The sequence below is a fragment of the Schistocerca piceifrons genome, chromosome 3 (genome assembly GCF_021461385.2).
Source record: "Schistocerca piceifrons isolate TAMUIC-IGC-003096 chromosome 3, iqSchPice1.1, whole genome shotgun sequence".
NCBI lineage: Eukaryota > Metazoa > Arthropoda > Insecta > Orthoptera > Acrididae > Schistocerca > Schistocerca piceifrons.
The window spans coordinates 912,344,072-912,361,410 of NC_060140.1; the positions used below are offsets into that span (position 1 = coordinate 912,344,072).

Here is a 17,339-nt window from a genome sequence, read left to right on the forward strand (position 1 = left end):
GGGAAGAGACAATGTCTCGTAGGGTCACTGACTTCAGAGGGAGAGTAAGTTACACCGTCCTTTGGCTTTGTGCTGTCACGGGTTGGTAACGGCCAGCTTATCGAATTACGAAGCCCGGAAGCTCGAGGTTTATGCACGGTAAACCGATCAAACTATATTTATGCAGCCAGTTTATAATCCGGTGAGGCCATCCTCGAGCTGGAGGACACCGCCTGCGGCTAGTGGGCCGATCCGGAGAAATTGATGCCAAAAGTTGGTGTGTGCGGTCGGAGGCGGCGACCTTGGCGGCGGCGGCGGCGGCGGCTGTGGGGACGGCGCTCCACGCTCCGCCCTGCAGACCGCCGCATCCCGAGCCCGCGTCCCGGCGGCGCCGCCCCAGACTATAAAAGGGGCGGTCCGGCTCTGGGACGGCACTCTTCCGCAGCAGCGAGTACTGGGACCGTCTCAGCAGCGCCGCGCTCACATCACATCACACATGGCCAAGCTCCTGGTGAGTCGCACCGTCCTCTGCGCAGCGTCGTCTCTTCCAGCTATGCAGTATCTCTAGCTTGACACCTCAACGTCTCTTTGGATTTTATGTTTCGGCTCCAAAATTTCATCATCAGCACGCCAACAGAATGAGTCTGACCCACTATCATTTTTTACATCCATTAGTATTTATGCATGTTCGATGTAATTCTGCTACTCTACCTATCTTTTACTGATTCACTTACCCACTGAACTCAGAATTTCATATACAATCCTTGCCGCCTCTACAATTTTGTAATTCTACGACGTTTACTGCACCAAGTAAATGCTCTTACTACTCTATCTATCTTGTACCGATTCACTTACCCACTGCACTCAGAATTTCATTTACTATCTTTGCCGTCTCTACAATTTTGTAATTCTACCACCTTCACTGTACCAAGTAACTACTCTTGACTACCGCAAAAGGTCTCACTAAAGTCTTCTGATGATGATTGTTGAGAAGCTCTTCATTTTATACTTTTCATTAATTGTCAACATGTTTCCACAACTACGTCTACATTCCTCAAGCCACCTTATGGAGCGTGTGCTACCACTATCTTTTCCCCACTTTGCTGTTCCATTGGGGAATGGCCCGAGCGAAGGATGACTGGCGCTAAAGCTCGGCATGAGCTCTATTTTCTCTATTCTGGCCAGGATCATTTCGTGAGAAGTATCTGGGTGGAAGTAATGTGTTGTCCGACTGTTCTTGGAACGTACGTTCTCGAAATTTCAGCAGTAAGCCTCTCCGCGAGGCACAACGCCTATCTTGCAGTGTCCACCACTGGAGTTTGTTCAGCATCTCCGCAACGCCCTAGCGCCGACTACACGATCACTGTGTGATGTCCTTAGGTTAGGTTTAAGTAGTTCTAAGTTCTAGGGGCCTGATGACCTCAGAAGTTAAGTCCCATAGTGCTCAGAGCCATTTGAACCAATTTTGAACACAATCACTGACGAAAGGCGCCGCTCTTCTCAGTCTCTCTCTTTACCATTAATCGAATTTGGTAACGCTCCCAGACTGATGAACAATACTCAACAATAGGTCGAACGAGTTTTTGGTAAGGCATCTCTTTCGTGGATGACTTAATTCTCCAAAAGGATCTCAGTATGGCACCTGCTTTCCCCACTATTTGTTTTATGTTTTCGCTTTATGTCGCTCTGCATCGATGCTCCTGGATATTTCACAGTAGTTGCTGTTTCAAATGGTCCGTCGCCAATAGTGTATTCGAAAAGTAGTAGATCTTGTCGACTATTTACGAACATTACATTTATAATTTACCTTACATTTACAATTATTTATATTTTTGTTACACCACGCCGGCCTTTGTAGCCGAGCGGTTCTAGGCGCTTCAGTCTGGAACCGCGTGACCGCTATGGTCGCAGGTTCGAATCCTGCCTCGGGCATGGATGTGTGTGATGTCCTTAGGTTAGTTAGGTTTAAGTAGTTCTAAGTTCTAGGGGACTGATGACCCCAGGTGTTAGGTCCCATAGTGCTCAGGACCATTTGAACCGTGTATACTTGAGCCGGCCGCTGTGGCCGAGCGGTTCCAGGCGCTTGAGTCCGGAACCGCGCTGTTGCTACGGTCGCAGGTTCGAATCCTGCCTCGGGCATGGATGTGTGTGATGTACTTAGGTTAGTTAGATTTAGGCAGTTCTAAGTTCTAGGGGACTGATGACCTCAGATGTTAAGTCCCATTTGAACCCAGTATACTTTTTCAGAAACATCTTCCGCAATTCAATGAAATATTTGATTGAAGGACGACCCAGAGGGGCATAGTTTACAGTTCATCTTCCATTCGAATTCAAAGTCCGTTGCAGACGGAACGCAACGGCTGACCGGACAGAGACCAGAACTGAAATCCACTGAAACTTTCATTCAGTGGCATTCGGAAAACCAGGGGAAATACTGTCAAGACGAAAGGAGGGCGATGTGACTTCGCTAGCATTTTGACAACTGCAATACATCGCTATGATGACGTTATGTCCCCTAATGTGAAATCTTTGTTCACTGACGAAAAACCGCGATACCTGATCTATTGACTTCTAGCATTTCTTTCTACTGTACTAACATAACAATTTAATGCACAGTTACAAAACTTGATTTATTGTGTCGTTCGTCCTACAGTGTCTCGAATACTGTTGTGTCATACGATACACAGTTGTGGAAGAAGTACCTGACTTTATTTTGCTCAAATTTGCGTCTGTGTAGTCCCCATAATCTTCGCGTATTTATTAATTCAGCAAACTACGTAGTTTCATTAAGAGAAACTTCCTGCTTATTTCATTCGGAGATAATAAACTGATGGGTGAACTCCCTTCACTTTTCGAAAAGGTATCAACAGGCTCGTCGGGTACTCGTTCATTTTCTAATATAGGCTGTTTCAAATTATCCCGTAGTTTTTAAAATCTGTAACTAAAGTGCAGTAAATAGGGCAAAGTGCATCTACGGGATAGTATTATACCATATTTTCTCCTTTGCATTCACTTTCGTTGCATTCGCCAACTCACACCAAATTACCACTTTTCAGCATAACCTAGATCTCGGGCTATGCTACAGATCGGGATTAATTGGGACTGCAGTATCACTCTCTGGCAGATAATACTCAGGTGCAACATTGAAGTAGTTTCATTACCTGAGCTTACATGTTATGTATCCATGTACTCTTCGTATTCTATGAAAGATAATTTGGTACAAAAAAACAGTTTCATAGGTTCCTAGCGTTCAACGGCAGATGTAATGACAGAAGAACGTCTTGTAACAACGAGGCTAGTCTAATTCCTTATACGAGCTATTACTGGATCGGAAATGAAACCATTTTCTTTCGAGAAGTTTTATTTTCGAAGAAATCGACGTTATCAGTCCCGGTAAGGTAGTGTAGTAAAGAGCGACAACTTGCTGTTTATTTGGTGATGCTGACTACTAACTAGCTTCACAACCGGCATACATTGATCTCAGGTTCGTGAGAATTGAAACCAAGCTATCTTTGTCGGCTACTGGATACAAGTATCTTCAAGCAGTGTGCACTGTCTTGATTCTTCAACTTTTAAGTTTAAGGTAACGTTGTTAGCAAACCGAAGGTTGGTTTGAAAACAATAGTGCTTTCGTAGGCATTGTCCTATTGGAAGTGGTATGCCGTTGCCTTGCTTGGACCTTTGAACTGATTGGCCCAGCCAGTTATAGGGAGGTCCTACAGTTTAACATGGACTCTGAATTACAGTAGCATCCAAATATGTTTTGCCTGTTTCATACAGTCAGTTTCTATAATTTATGCTAGGAATTTATACTGTCTTGCTGCCCCACTTCAAGATTACCATTATTTTTTCCGTCACCCTTTCTATAACTTTGAAATTCTGGATGATCCGTTTGTGCTCATGCGAGGAACTCGATCGTTGCAAGTTAGAGGAACCATCTGTACTTTCCTTTATTAAGACGTTTGTGTATTATTCAGCTAAAAATGGTTTTTTTTGTCTGGATATCGGGAAAGGGTTTTTTGTGAAAAGGAGATGATAGGGAACTGTTAAAAAGTCCACTATACCAGACTCATTTGGGGACACTCAAGATACCCGATTCAGCATTCGCCCACATTAATATAGATCATGGATAGCTACACCGTAATGTATTTCTTACGCAATTGTGGGCGAAGATCTGAATACATCCTTGCACTCAATACACGGGTCAAAAACCGGGCAAGGTCGACTACAGTAGGCGGCGATCCAGTGAAGGACGTCTGAACATATATTTAGTTGTTTATCTGTAGGTGGGGCTAAGCTCCACTGCAGACGTGCCAGAGAATCTTTAATGAAATATATCGCTGCGTGAGTCATGGCCGTCAGCCATGCTGGAACGTAGTTTAGATGAGGAATTCGCCCGCTGTAGATATTGTACTGACAGGTCAGGCAGTCCACTACGGAAAAGTTTGATTATTGTGGCAGTTGTGGAACGCGTTCTTCTACGTGGTACAAGACAGTCGGCTGGTATTCGTAAGCGTAGTTTAGAAAGTAACAAAAAATATCCACGTAACAAAAATCATCTATAACGTTCGCTGTCACAACATTAACAGATGCTTAGTTTTCTACGGCAGTGCAATACTCATCCTGATTTAAAGTCTGACAAACTTATTCTTGATAGAGGCAGCCAATCGGTGAATCAACTGATACTCCTGAATGGAGAAGACAAGACTGTAGTGTTTTGACAGCCTGAGGTAGTTTATCGAGTTTTCCAAATTGGTTCATGCGAAACAACTTGTTAGGTTTGCTCTATTATTCTTATTTGTATGTGATACTACAGTGGTCGTAGAAAAAACTATGAATTTCTGCAACTGCTGCCAAAGTAGCAGGAGTAGTAATTCAACCTGCATACAATAATGAATTCACTTTTAATATTATCTCACAAGAAAAAAATATTTCGCAGTTTAAACTGTAGAGGAAACTGTCCATAGTTGAATTACCTCTGAAGCGTCATAGGTAGAACGCGTAAATAAAAATAATAAAGCTTCTGAACATAACTGGGATTGACGAAAGGGCGGTTGAAAATGTTTCTTTCATGAAACAGAAATTTAGGCTTCAATATTTGAGACTTTATGTACTCTCTGTACAGCGCTAATTTTATCCACTTCTACGTTATGAAAAAAAAATTATTGTGTAAGTTCAGTTTCCAGAAGTACGAATCATGAGAACGATGTACAGACACTTTCCTTGAGTTGCCTTCACAAATGCTGGTCTAATCAACTGACACCAATCGACATGTGACGAGCAAGAAGTCATCTGAATCAAGCTTGCAGTTAACGCAGAGAAGGAATGACAAAAGTTTCCCCCTCGCTACAGTCAGACAGCATGATACAAGATACGGAGTATGGAGAAGGTACGGAACATAATCTTTAGACAGCGTCCATTAGAGACGGATCACAAACTCAGCTGGATAAATGTTGGGAGGGAGTCTGTTTTTGGTGAAGGAATAAATTTACTGAAAATACTGAAAATGTATGTAGTATAAATTCTTTCTTTCTTTCTCACTGGTCATACCGGACTCGAGAGTCCATTACCGCAGCAACGTATTTTCGCCATCTGTCCCTGTCTTGGGCTATTACCTTCCATTCACCTTCAATACCTAGGCTCCTCAATTCAGCCTTCACATTGTCCCCCCATCTACGCCTCGGTGTCCCCACAGGACGTTTTCCGTCTCAGTGCCCTACCAGTACTCTGTGCGCTGCCCTGCCCTCATGCTTTCGAGCTACGTGACCCGCCCATCGCAGCCTACGTGATTTAGTAATACTGATTATGTCAGGACTTGAATAGAGTTCGTGAACCTCTTCGTTATGCAGTTTTCACCACTCTCCGCTAATATCATCCCTTTTTGCTCCGAAAATTTTCCTCAAAATTTTGTTTTCAAATACTCGAAACGGCTTTTCATTTTGCACAGTGAGAAACCAAGTCTCACACCCATACAGCATAACTGGTAGAATAATAGTTTTGTATATTCTAATCTTTAAATGCTGAAGATTAGATGGGTAGATCACATAACTAATGAGGAAGTATTGAATAGGATTGGGGAGAAGAGAAGTTTGTGGCACAACTTGACCAGAAGAAGGGATCGGTTGGTAAGACATGTTCTGAGGCATCAAGGGATCACCAATTTAGTATTGGAGGGCAGCGTGGAGGGTAAAAATCGTAGGGGGAGACCAAGAGATGAATACACTAAGCAGATTCAGAAGGATGTAGGTTGCAGTAGATACTGGGAGATGATGAAGCTTGCACAAGATAGAGTAGCATGGAGAGCTGCATCAAACCAGTCTCAGGACTGAAGACCACAACAACAACAATCTTTAAATTCCTAGACAATATCCGTGATGAAAGTAGAACTTGTACTCTGCTTTCCCGTCGATGGGCTCCCACGGAAACCGATGTACTTGAAATACTTGGGTTAAGGTTAAAAAAAAAATTGAAAGTAAATAACACAGGTTCAATACTGCTAGAAAGTGGCTAAGCTGCGAACACACTTGTATCTGATTGAAAATTACCCAAGTGTAGAAAAACCGTCATAGAAATCCAAAGAAGAGGGGTGCGGTGCGGTGGAGGGAGACAGGTGGGTGGAGGCGGTGGGGATCCAGACCTGCAGACAGCCGTGGTTCGCTGGCGCGTGTCGTCGCCCTTGCCGGGCGGAAGACGCTCACGGCCGTCCGGACGGGGCTATTTCTGCCGCTCCCGCTGTAACGGAGCAGGGCGGCGGCGGCCGCTCGGGTTGCCGGCCGTCTCCCTTCGAGTCCCGGTAGCTCCGAGAAGTCGTAACGCGATTCTGTGTTACGGAAGCGCCTGCGTCTCCGCTTCAAGGTCGCGGCGTTCGAGGCTAACTTGCGGACAGTGGCATTGTCGCCTTATTCGCGTTTTCCCGTTTCTCAGCTAAAGCGTGTTTCTCCACTCTGCCAAAATTCAATTATTTTTAGCTTTCAAAGATGGCACTGACTTTGCAGCTAAGGTTTCGCATTTGTAATTTTCTCTTATCTTGGACAAGAGAAACTGCTGCACAATCAAGAACAAACTCCAGTGTTTCTTTTTGTAGTGCAAACAATTCGCATGCAAGAATCAAAGTGGTTCCCGAAAGCACCGAAAGTGTACACGAATTAGTAGACAATCTGAGTAGCCGTCTTAGATTGTTTGCAGATGATGCTGTCATTTACCGTCTACTAAAGTCATCAGATGATAAAAACCAATTGCAAAATGATTTAGACAAGATATCTGTATGGTGCAAAAGGTGTCAATTGACTCTAAATAATGAAAAGTGTAAAGTTATCCACTTAATAACTAAAAGAAATCGGCTAAATTTCGGTTACACGATAAATCGCACAAATCTAATGGCCGTAAATTCAAGTGAATACTTAGCTATTACAGCTACGAATAGTTTCAGTTGGAACTACCACATAGGTAATGGTGTGGTAAGGCAAACCAAAGACTGCAATTTATTAGCAGAACATTTAGAAAATGTAACAGATCGACTAAAGAGACTGCGTACACCACGCTTCTCCTGGGTTACAGGACTGTCTTATGTGCCGTTACTTCAATGTACGAACAAACAGACGTAAACTTTTCGTTTCCATGAACATTCTAGCGTTTGGATAACCAAGACACGATAGAGACGAATGATTTTAGGTGCTATAGTGCCAGTTGGGAATCCAAACCAACAAATAAGAATGCTGAAGAGCTCGACGAGAGCACAGTGATCGACAATATCACAATGATTTATTATTCAAAAGAATCTCATTTCAAAAACCAACGTACGCACCGTGCGTAATTGAACACCGATAGCAAACCATTGTTGAATAAGTGTCAGTGGCTCTGTATTTCGATTCATTCTCTTACCAGATAACCGCCGTATAAGAACATGATCCACGTCTGATAGGAGTGACAGAGGACATCGAAAAAGATCAAAAAAGGGCAGCTCGTTTTTTACTATCGCGAATAAGGTGAGAGAATGCAATGGACGTGATGCGTGAATTAGAGTGACAGTCATTAAAACAAAGATGTTTTCCGTAGCGGCAGAATCTTCTCGTAAAATTACGATCACCAACTTTCTCCTCCGAATGCGAAAATATTCTGTTGGTTACCACCTACATAGCGAGAAATGATCATCACGATAAAATAAGATAAATCAGAGCTCGCATAGAAATATTTAAGAGCTTGTTTTTCCCGCGCGCTGTTAGAGACTGGAACCGTAGAGAAACAGCTTGAATGTGGTTAGATGAACCCTCTGCCACGCACTTAATGGTGAGCTGCAGGGTAACCATGTAGATGTAGACGACCCAGCTTCCCCTGTTCGTGAGATCCGGAAGGCAGTACACGGCAGAACTCAGATTGATGTCGCGTTTCTTGACTTTCAGAAGCTTCCGATACAATTCTACACCGTCGCCTAGTAAGAAAAATACGTGGGTACGGGATACTGGACTGAAGAACTCCACGCAAGCAACGCCGGCACGGTAGCTCAGCGTGTTCGGTCAGAGAGCTGGTTGGTCTCTGCAATGAAAAAACTGAGTGAAAAGATCAACAACGAACCTCAACGGATGTCATGTGACGTCCGCTACGACGAAATACAACTAACCATTAAAAAAAAAAAAAAAACTTGTAAGCAAAATGCGTGGGTACGGGATACTGGACTGAAGAATTCCAAGCAAGCAATGCTCAGATGTTTTTTTTTTTTTTTATTTCAGTTTCTTGGCTGTCTGGTCGTGCCCATTCAGTCATCTCAGTAATGAAGAGAAGATACCATGGGGTACTGAAGACGATTTTCTTGTTAGTTATGCCCATACGAACGTAAAGGCAACCCAATGTCCAGTAACCCACTGGAAAAGGTTTTCTACCCACCCGGGAATCAAACACGCACTCCTTTGGTCAGCAATCTGGTAGGCTGACCGCGCAGCTGCCGCGGTGGAATTCCAGTTGTTCTTGTTGGGAAGGCAACGTCACAAGGGAAGGTGGCGTTTTGCTTGTCCTAAAGTAGTGTGACAGGACATCTGCTGTTTATTATATACACGATGTTTCACAATTCCTGTTGCAGGCTTCTAGACGTTGTAGAGGGGGCTTAGTAGATAAAGTTTTAATAAGTAATCTATGTCCGCAAATGTACCGTTCGGATGTAAAATAAACGGCAAGATCAGATCATTTTCCAACTTTTCGCTTCACAGCATGCACACAGCGGAGGCTGAGTCTATGGCATGGGCAATGTTTCCAGTACTCGCTGTCGTTTCCTCTTGTACGTAACGAAGGGCGCCCGCTTCGAAGTTGACAGTACAGCGCGTCCTTGGAGGACCACAGTCAACCCTCTTGAAATTGGTTCCATTCCATAGTGGTTGCTAGGTACAGCAACCGGTTACGAAAGTCTCAACTGCAAAATCTTTTTTACCTACAGGAAGTGGTATGTGTGGGCATTATTGGACGAATGCTGATTTTCCACATTAATTTTTACGCCAATCTGGTGATGCCCCGAAAGGGCGAATCTTATCATTTCCTGTAAATAAAAAAAAGTTTTGCAATCGAGACGGTCTTATTTCAAGTGAACCCTTCTAGTTGTGATCGTACCAATCTCTCGCAGCCCCTATTGTAGTCGGACGAAAAGGCATGTGATGTATTTAATTACAACAGTGACTAACGACGACGCATCGTCAAGCCAGAGACTTGAAACTGATTTGATGTTCAAACCTATTTTATATCCAAACGGTGCATTTCCCGTCTTGAGTTTCTTATCAAAACGTCACATAGTAAGTGCCGTCTACAACGGCTAGAAGCCTGTTACAGAAATTTCGAAACACCTTGTATATACCACATGCAGGCGACGTGACGTCCACTCGTAAAATATCTGTGGTCGTCTTATGCGGCGGTTTACTTGAGTGGAAACATTGTCTCTGCAATACTAAAGCTCCACCCCAGATACTGCTGACACTGGAATCCCGAATCATCGTGTGGTCTCCAGTATGCCATAACCTATACGTTTTCCAGTGATTATCATTCCAAGTCCAAAGTCGGTTAAATCACCATGTACCGTCATGTTCACTACAAACCTGACAGTAACAGACTGCTCACACATAGCGTCTACTCAGCGCCGTAAGCTGCACCCAACACACAGCACATCTCAAAATGGACAACCCTTACAGTGACCCTTGCACAATGTGTACTAAGGTGATGTCGTTAACAATCGTTTCTAAGTGCGCAGAGACTCGCAGGTGAATCAGATTTTGGTTCAAAGACGGTCGATAGACTTTAAACGTAAATAAACGCACTATAACGCGTGTAAAAAGACTAAAAGAACAGCGGTAGTAATGTCAAAACTTTTAACAATGCATGAGTATCTGTCTGCAGAGACAATGTGGAATGAGCACGTAAATCTTGAAGGCAGATGCCCGATTCAGCACCGTTAGGAATGCGATTTTTTAAAAATATTGTTGTGAGTCATCAGTCTTCTGACTGGTTTGATGTGGCACCCCACGAATTCCTCTCCTGTACTAATCTTTTCACCTTAGAGTAGCAATTGCAACCTGCGCCCTCAATTATTTGTTGGATGTATTCCAAATTCTGTTTCCTTTACAGCTGTTACCTTCTACAACTTCTTCAAGTACCATCGAGGTTAATCCCTGATGTCTTAAGAGATGTCCTGTCATCCAGTCCCTTCTTCTTGACTGTGTTTTCCGCATATTCCTTTCCTCACTGATTCTGTAGAGAAGCTCCACATTCCTTACCTTATCCACCTAATCTTCAACAGTCATCTGTAGCACCACGTCTGTTCCGGTTACCCCACAGTCCATATTTTGTTACTATACAAAGCCGTGCTCAAAACGTACATTGTCCGCAGCTCGTGGTCGTGCGGTAGCGTTCTCGCTTCCCACGCCCGGGTTCCCGGGTTAGATTCCCGGCGGGGTCAGGGATTTTCTCTGCCTCGTGATGACTGGGTGTTGTGTGCTGTCCTTAGGTTAGTTAGGTTTAAGTAGTTCTAAGTTCTAGGGGACTGATGACCATAGCTGTTAAGTCCCGTAGTGCTTAGAGCCAAAACGTACATTCTCAGAAATTTCTTCCTAGAATTAAGGCCTACGTTTGATAATAGTAGTCTTTTCTTGGCCAGGAATGCCCTTTTAGCCAGTGCTAGTTTGCTTTTGGTGTTCTCCTTGCTCCTTCCGTCATTGGTTATTTTGTTGTCTAGGTAGCAGCGTGCCTTAACTTCGTCTACTTCGGGATCACCAATTCTGATCTTCTCATTTCTGCTACTTCTCATCACTTCCGTCTTTCATATTCGCACTCGTTAGACTGTTCGTCCATTCAGCAAATCCTGTAATTCTTCTTTACGTCCATTGAGGATAGCAATATCATCAGCGAATTTTGTCATTGATGTCCTTTCACCTTAAATTTTTATTCCACTCTTGAACCTTTCTTTTATTTCCGTCGTTTCATCTTCGATGTGTAGATTGAACAGTAGGAACAAAAGACTGCATCCCTGTCTTACACCCTTTTTAATCCGAGCACATCGTTCTTGCTCTTCCAGTGTTATTGTTACCCCCTAATTCTTGTACATATTATATATTACTCGACTTCCACTATAGCGTACCCCTATGTTTCTCAGAATTTCGAACACTTGCACCATTTGACATTCTCGGAAGCTTTTTCCAGATCGACAAAACCTACGAACATGGCTTGACTTTTGTTCAGTTTGGGTTCCATTATCAAGCACACCACAAAACTTTTATCTCAACTGACTCTGGCCGCGGATGACTATACAATTATACAATTCTTGATAGTTCTTCGTCTTACCAAGCGAAGTAATAAAAAGAGACAGAAAAGTTTCCAAGAACAGCGGCGCGGTTCGTTAAGGGATGTGTTTGACTAGCACGAGAATTTCACAGAGACCCTCACAGATTTGATGAAAATACTCAACGCAGCAGGCAGCACTCGTCTTATTTTCTTCACTTTTCTGGCGAACTGACATAAAAATCGCGGGTTTACAGTTACAGTTTCGATAAGTGGTTTGTGTTGAGAAGCCAGAGTCAAACTTCTACCAGTTCACGCCGTACTGATGGCTTTTGACGGATAAAATGATGGTTCCTGCACCAAGTAGTTAATCATATTACCCTTAAAACATTTAGTATGTATTGTTTACTGTTGTCTTATAATGTGGACTCGTTATTAGTTACGCTGTTTAACAAAGCGTCGACAGAAGGGTGCAAACTATTTACGCGAGAGAAGGACCATGCTACTGTTGACATGCTGAGCAGGCTCTCCAAGGAAACTCTAAAATGGAAGGAAAGCTTTTGGGAACTCACGTTTTCTATGACTTTAAAGCACCCGATTCTGTGTCTAAGTTTGCTGGTTAGGTGATGACTCACCTGTTGATTGTCAGTTTCAGTCAGTTGCCACTATTTGGACTGATAGACGAGAAGTGATGATGTACAGTTTTTAATCGGTATACTGTGTGTAACTCAGTTTACCTCTCTAACCCCTGCTTAGTATCTCACGTTACGAGAACATGTGGTAGTATTCGTAGCCAATCAGAGGTGGACCTTCTCTCGGATGCTCCTATGGCGAACGCATTACTTGTTGGAACTGAGCTTTACCCTCTCCGTTCTTTTGATCCATTCCCATCTAGGGAACGTGGTGATTACAACACTGAGCTCACACTCGAGAGCAGCGGGTTTCCAAGTCACGTGACATGCAAATTTAACTTTTCTGTGGTTTCCCTAAGTCCCCAAAGCAAATGTAGGGTAGTTACGGTCATGAGAAAACTGTCGATTTATTGTGACAGTTCAGATTTTATCGGAGTTATTGGTTGGTGGTCCGCTTTCTGGTTTTCAGCCGAGCTGATGATCCTGTTCGTATTCACATTATTTCGAACAGATGTCCACTCAGCGAGTGCAGAAAACAACAAATCTCGCAGTACATGAAGAGCCGGCCGGAGTGGCCGAGCGGTTCTAGGTGCTACAGTCTGAAACCGCGCGACCGCTACGGTCGCAGGTTCGAATCCTGCCTCGGGCATGGATGTATATGATGTCCTTAGATTAGTTAGGTTTAAGTAGTTCTGAGTTCTAGGAGACTCAGAAGTTGAGTCCCATAGTGCTCAGAGCCATTTGAACCATTTCAAGCACATGAAGAAGACCTCTGGGTCAGTTGTAGAAATGGTGGGCGTAAAGATGGCATAAACAGCTCGGCTGAACATCAGAAACCATATCATTACCCGATTTCTTTCCGCAACCTTGCCCAATCTGAGCTTCACTAATGATCTTATCATCGACTGTATCTAAATCCTAGCCACCTTTCTACGTACACATGTGCAACAACGCACCGACCGGTCGACAAAGTTACACACTGAACAAACTAAATTGAAGAATGCTACCGTTTCAGCACAATCCTCCGAACACTGTCGGACTGTAAGACAGTGTTTACCTGCTTTTTTAAAAAAAATCTTTATTTCAAAATCTTAATAATTATACAATTTTAACCCACTACCTTATATGATTAGTGGGTCTAGATGATGATACAATCGTTACAATTGCTGCTAAATCCTAAGTTATATTTAAGTAACTAGGTAGTAAAGCGAGCTACAGGATAACTGCAATGGGCAAAGTTAGTTGATTTTGATTGTATGTGAATTACTTAATTAACCTATCTATTAACTAGTTACTAATGCCTGCAGCGTTACATATGTGTCAGTCAAATGTGTAAACGTACTTACAGAGCCTTGCTCATTGATCTAAACCCAATGAGCGTGCCCCTGACACTGGGCAGGCCAAGATGTTAGTCGCTGCAGGTTCCTAGAAATAGTACCTAATCTAAGTCCTACAACTAATCCTATCCTAAAGTCAAGTTCGGTGCTTGTCCAGGATCGGTAATGTTGCACCCCACGCCCCCCTAAGTCCCGAACGCGGCGGATTTCCAGACTGTTTTGTGTAAAAGTTTCGCCTCGAGCTGTCCAGCTGATACGTGTGTTCCTTTTCTCCGTCCGCAGGTTGTACTCAGCGCCCTGGTGGCGGTGGCGGTGGCGAGGCCCGGCTTCCTCCACGGCGCCCTGCCCTACTCGGCCATCCACGCACCCATCGCTTACGCGGCCGCGCCCGTCGCGCTGACGTCGCAGTACCACGCGCAGGACGAGCTGGGCCAGTACAGCTACGGCTACCACGGCGGCCTCTCCGCCAAGTCGGAGGCGCGCGCCTTCGACGGCTCCGTCGCCGGCGGCTACTCGTACGTGGACGAGAAGGGCGAGCTGCAGAGCGTGCGCTACACGGCCGACGCCGTCAACGGCTTCCGCGTCGCCGCCTCCAACCTGCCCGTGGCCCCCGCCGCCCCCGAGGCCCCCGCCCTCGAGGCCCCCAAGCCGGTCGAAGACACCCCGGAGGTGGCCGAGGCTAAGGCTGCCCACGCCGCCGCCGTGGCCGACGCCGCCGCGCGCGCCGCCGCCGCCCCCGAGGAGCCCGAGCCCGCACCCGTGGCCGTGCCCGCCGCCCCCGCCGTCATCCCCGCCGCGCCGGCCGCCACCATCGCCTACTCCGCCCCCGCCGTGGTGGCCGTGAACCCGGCCAAGTCGTTCGCCTACTCGACGGTGGCGGCCGCCCCCATCGGCCACCTGGCGCCCATCAGCTACGGCTACCACGCCGTGGCCGCCGCCCCCGCCATCAGCTACTCGGTGGGCGCCGCCGCCCCCGTCGCCATCGCCGCCGCCCCCGCTGAGGCCAACATCGTCATCAACGACAAGGGCGTGCCCGAGTACACCCCCGAGGTGGCTGCCGCGCGCGCCGCCGACGCCATCGCCCACCTGCAGGCCAAGGCCCGCATCTTCGGCTGAACCCCCACCACCGCCACTCTGCTGCTAGTCCCGCGATCACCACGGCTCACCACACCTACAACGGACCAGGCATCGTAATACTCCTGGCGTCATTCTAGCCGCCGACTTCCTCTGTACAAAGTTAGGCAGATTAAATTTATTTTCGCAAACACAATTACAGTTTCCTTATTTCTCCAGTGATCCTTCCTTATAACTTAAGTGTTTGTACAGGGTTATTCGTATGTACACTACTGGCCATAAAAATTGCTACTCCAAGAAGAAATGCAGATGATAAACGGGTATTCATTGGACAAATATATTATACTAGAACTGACATGGGATTACATTTTCACGCAATTTGGGTGCATAGATAGAACAACCACCTCTGGCCGTAATAACGGCCTTGATACGCCTGGGCATTGAGTCAAACAGAGCTTGTACTGAGCACTATGGGACTCAACATCTATGGTCATCAGTCCCCTAGAACCTACAACTACTTACACCTAACTAACCTAAGGGCATCACACAACACCCAGTCATCACGAGGCAGAGAAAATCCCTGACCCCGCCGGGATTCGAACCCGGGAACCAGGGCGCGGGAAGCGAGAACGCTACCGCACGACCACGAAAACAGAGCCTGGATGGCGTGTACAGGTACAGTTGCCCATGCAGCTACAACACGATACCACCGTTCATCAAGAGTAGTGACTGGCGTATTGTGACGAGCCAGTTGCTCAGCCTCCATTGACCAGACGTTTTCAATTGGAGAGAGATCTGCAGAATGTGCTGGCCTGGGCAGCAGTCGAACATTTTCTGTATCCAGAAATGCCCGTATAGAACCTGGTTCATGCGGTCATGGATTATCCGAGACGTGTAACCAATGGCACCCCATACCATCACGCCGGCTGATACGCCAGTATGGCGATGACGAATACACGCTTCCAGTGTGCGTTCACCACGATGTCGCCAAACACGAATGCGACCATCACGATGTTGTAAACAGAACCTGTATTCATTCGAAAAAATGACGTTTTGTCATTCGTGCACCCAGGTTCGTCCATGAGTACACCAGCGCAGTCGCTCCTGTCTTTGATGCAGCGTCAAGGGTAACCGCAGCCATGGTCTCCGAACTGATAGTCCATGCTGCTGCAATCGTCGTCGAACTGTTCGTGCAGATGGTTGTTGTCTTGCACACGTCCCCATCTGTTGACTCAGGGATCGAGACGTGGCTGCACGATCCGTTACAGCCATGCGGATAAGATGCCTGTCTCTCGATTGCTAGTGATACGAGGCCGTTGGGATCCAGCACGGCGTTCCGTATTACCCTCCTGAACCCACCGATTCTATATTCTGCTAACAGTCATTGAATTTCGACCAATGCGAGCGGCAATGTCGCGATACGATAAACCGCAATCGCGATAGGCTACAATCCGACCTTTATCAAATTCGGGAACGTGATGGTACGCATTTCTCCTCCTTACACGAGGCATCACAACAACGTTTCACCAGGCAACGCCGGTCAACTGCTCTTTGTGTATGAGACATCGGTTGGAAACTTTCCTCATGTCAGCACGTTGTAGGTGTCTCAAATGGGCGCCAACCTTGTGTGAATGCTCTGAAAAGCTAATCATTTGCATATCACAGCATCTGCTTCCTGTCGGTTAAATTTCGCGTCTGTAGCATGTCATCTTCGTGGTGTAGCAGTTTTAATGGCCAGTAGTGTACCTCCAGAGTTTCAGAAGATAACCTCGTGACAACTACAAGACATAAAAATGAGAGACATAGGAGGGGTATCCAGGAACTCCCTATTGGTCGCGAAATGGAAACCACAGCGATAATCCGATGAAGCTTGGTACAGATGCATTGCGCTGTGTCTCTAGTAATCCCCTCGAATGCGTCACTTCTCTCTTTACAGTTCTGAGCGCACAGTGACCACGTAAAGATATTGTCTCCCCTTAAGTACGGGCGTCTGGCAAGAGACTTCCGTTGATTTCATGCATCTTCATCTACATGATTAATCTGCAAGTCACAATTAACTGCCTAGCAGAGGGTTCATGGAACCACCTTCAAGCTATTTCTCTAATGTTCCAGTCTCTCACTCCGCGCGGGAAAAACGAACACTTAGATCTTTCTGTCCGAACTCTGATTTCTCTAACGTTAGTACGATGATTGTTTCTCTCTATGTACGTAGGCACCAACATAATATTTTCGCAATCGGAGGAGAAAGTTGGTGATTGAAATTTCGCGAGAAGATCCTGGCACATAGAATAACACCTTTGTTTCAATGATTGCAGCCCAGTTCAGGCGCCGGCCGCGGAGGTCTAGCGGTTCTAGGCGCTCAGTCCGGAGCCGCGCGACTGCTACGGTCGCAGGTTCGAATCCTGCCTCGGGCATGGATGTGTGTGATGTCCTTAGGTTAGTTAGGTTTAAGTAGTTCTAAGTTCTAGGGGACTGATGACCATAGATGTTAAGTCCCATAGTGCTCAGAGCCATTTGAGCCCAGTTTAGGTACTATGTCTGTGGTACTCTCTCACCTTTTTGGCGATAG

General features: G+C 45.7%; 1 protein-coding gene across 1 annotated transcript; it reads left to right on the forward strand.

Moving 5' to 3' along the window:
* The first annotated feature begins 361 nt into the window (after positions 1–361).
* On the forward strand, positions 362–14,966 carry LOC124790160 (cuticle protein 18.7-like). Its single transcript, XM_047257756.1, has 2 exons — positions 362–490; positions 13,979–14,966. The coding sequence occupies exons 1-2, from the start codon at positions 476–478 to the stop codon at positions 14,810–14,812; spliced, it is 849 nt and encodes a 282-aa protein (XP_047113712.1). The 5' UTR covers positions 362–475; the 3' UTR covers positions 14,813–14,966.
* The last annotated feature ends 2,373 nt before the right edge of the window (positions 14,967–17,339 follow it).